The following is a 3,005-nucleotide window of genomic DNA, read 5'->3' on the forward strand; positions in this document are numbered from 1 at the left end:
TTTTCTCATGTTGAACAGTGTTATTTTTGAAGTGTAACCTTCCAGCACTGTGATTTCAGGGTCTCTTATTTATTTTTTATGATCCGAAATAAGTTCAGCTTTGAGTACTTGTATTGCTCAGAAAAATGTTCTTACTGTTTTCGATATGTTAACCTCAGCACTTTTTATGGACCCGATGTTCTATTTTTATTTTGTCATTGTTTGGAGATTCACAAAAATAAACACAACGGTGACATTCACCCTGGTGGTCCGAACTCAAGGTCGCAGGTCGGACTTGGGATGAGTCTCAACTCCAGCAGCGAGTGAATGGCTAGGACTGCATCCATTCAAGTCTGTTTGCAAACAATGAAAGACTTCATAATGCCACTTTTTTTGTCTTTTGCTCTGCCTCAATAATGTAATGAATTAAAAATGAAAATAGGGGTTTTCTCAGCACTTTTTAGATGAGATTAAAATATCGAAATATCATAATTAAATCATCGAACTTTTTTTTAATCGCTTCATCTAACTTTTTTTTAATCGCTTGAGAGCAGTAATATTCAATGACCTAGATGAATATGCAATGGCCTGGAATGAGCAGAAAATGTCAAAATTGAAAATTTTGATTTTGGTCAAACAATTTAGAAACCAAGGAATGACAAAAAATGTTAATTTCTGTATTTTAATTTTTGAAAAAAAAAAACCCCAACAGTGGTATGAATAAGATACGGTTTAAAGTTGGAGTCGGTGAAAAAATGTGTAAATGTGTCACATAGAAAAAGATAAAAGCTTGGCTTACATATGATAAAAATTGAAAATAAAAACCCATCCAATAGACGAAAGCAAAGAAAAAAGTAAAGAAAGAAGCATGACCTGCTCCATAAAGATACTGATGTTGTTGTTGTGTTGTGATGTTGATGCCCATGTTGCTCCTGATGCTGCGTTATCAGTATGTAAACGAGGCAGCAGTGTGAAGCGATTTGAGTCCCACAGGTAGAAAAGCGCTTTTCAAGTGACAGCCCATTTACCAAGGTGAGTATACCGAAGGTGTGGGAGGTTACCTTTTACATCGCAAAAAGTCACCATTTAGGTATGCTTCTCGCCTGCCACCCTTCTGTGTGCGTGTGTGTGTGTGTGTGTGTGTGTGCGTGTGCTTAACTGCTCACTCCTCCCCTCTCTGCTCAACTGAGCAGAAGGAAAAAAATGACGCAAGCTACAGATCATTCGCTTCAGATTTAGCGCAATCTGAAAGCAACCATCATATTGCGCCCAGCTTGTAAGTCCCCTAAAATAAATAAATAAATAAATGAATAAATAAATGAAGCTCATTACCAGTGACGGAATGTTTCAGCAGTTATTGAAACCTTGACTTTTTAAACCACGGTAAACCAACAAACCATTTTGCCTCATGGCAAGTTACCAACTGGGCTCGGAGAGCCTGATAGATTGTTTCAATGCAAGAAAATGCGTTATTTATTACATGATTTAAATTATTGAATGCACAGTATCACCTGATCGAAACATTTGGCATTTGGTCAATTATTGTCAAAAAACGGTGGCGGTGGATAAAGTCCAGACGCGGTGGGGCGCTTGCGTGTTTGAGTTTTCCTTGGAGATCATTTTTCAGGTGTACAATATGTAAAGTACACAATGGGTGTGTCGGCTTACCTGGTGGGCCTGGAACTGAAATGCAAATAAAAGAGAAAACATGTTATTTATTGCATTTTAATTGTCAAAGGTACAGTATTACCTTTCTGCAGTACATATATATATCGTATTTAAAACATTCAAAATCACAATTTCATCATTTTCGAGGTAGCGAACGGGGAATGCGTATCCCGCTTAACCCGGCGGGTTCAAGGAAAGCCTGGCCGCCTGATTCAGATAAAATTTCGGAATAGTCCTGTCAACGAGCGTTCTGTTCACATAATCCGACGCCACCGAGCAAACCAGTTAATTGTACGCCATTCGTAACCAGGAAACCTTTACCCAGAAGCCCCTGTCTGTGCTTCCGTGACTCACCTTGTGTCGGGTTGGAAATGGATTCGCATATGGTTTCCAGGACAACCTCGCTCAGGCTCTGAAGAGATTGGAAGTTGTCGATCAAGAATCGGAAGTCGTCAGACGGTTGGTTCGCAATGGCCTCCAGCTCAATCACATTGGCTCCTCCCACTCCGATCGCGAAGACGGTGACCCCGTGTTCTCTGAGGCGCAGAGCAGGCTGAACTACGTCGTCGCCGGAGGCTCCGTCTGTGATGACCACAGCGATCTGAGGCACCCCCTGGCTCGCTCGGCTTCCTGCACTTTCGTTGAACAGCTGCGTCCGGATGAAGTCGATGGCCCTGCCCGTCTGTGTACCTCCCCCCAGGTAGGGGAGGTTACCCAGTTCGGCCAGCAGAGAGTCCTTATCCAAGTGTTCCATCAACGAGAACTCTAGAACAGGGTTTTGGTTGTATTGTGCCAAACCCACGCGCACATTGTCAGGACCGATGTCGAAACCAGACACCACGGTCTGGAGAAACTCTCGAACCTCCTGGAAATTGACACTGCCAATGCTGCCCGAACTGTCCACCAAGAAGACCACATCAGCCACTGTGGCATTCACACATGCTGACAGGGGAGAGAGAACAAAGTCATGACCTTTTAATCTTCATCCATGATGAAATAAGTTCAGCTTTGAGTACTTGTATTGCTCATAAAAATATTCTGACTGATTTTGATATGTTAACCGAAGCACTTTTTATGGACCTGATGTTCTGTTTTTATTCTGTCATTGTTCACGTAATCCGACGCCACCCAGCAAACCAGTTAATTGTACGCCATTCATAACCAGGAAACCTTTACCCAGAAGCCCCTGTCTGTGCTTCCGTGACTCACCTTGTGTCTGGTTGGTAATGGAAACGCATATGGTTTCGAGGACAACCTCGCTCAGGCTCTGAAGAGATTGGAAGCTGTCGATCAAGAATCGGAAGTTCTCAGACGGTTGGTTCGCGATGGCATCCAGCTCGTTCATATTGGCTCCCCCC

General features: G+C 42.7%; 1 protein-coding gene across 1 annotated transcript in view; it reads right to left on the reverse strand.

Moving 5' to 3' along the window:
* LOC109506874 (collagen alpha-4(VI) chain-like) overlaps positions 1-3,005 on the reverse strand; it is a 92,394-nt gene that overhangs the window by 61,474 nt on the left and 27,915 nt on the right. The window contains exon 13 of the mRNA XM_019855883.1: positions 2,002-2,592. Coding sequence (XP_019711442.1) covers positions 2,002-2,592 — 591 coding nt within the window. The remainder of the gene's footprint in view (positions 1-2,001; positions 2,593-3,005) is intronic.

Source organism: Hippocampus comes, unplaced genomic scaffold, assembly GCF_001891065.2.
Source record: "Hippocampus comes isolate QL1 unplaced genomic scaffold, H_comes_QL1_v1.1 scaffold114, whole genome shotgun sequence".
In the NCBI taxonomy this organism is placed as follows: domain Eukaryota; kingdom Metazoa; phylum Chordata; class Actinopteri; order Syngnathiformes; family Syngnathidae; genus Hippocampus; species Hippocampus comes.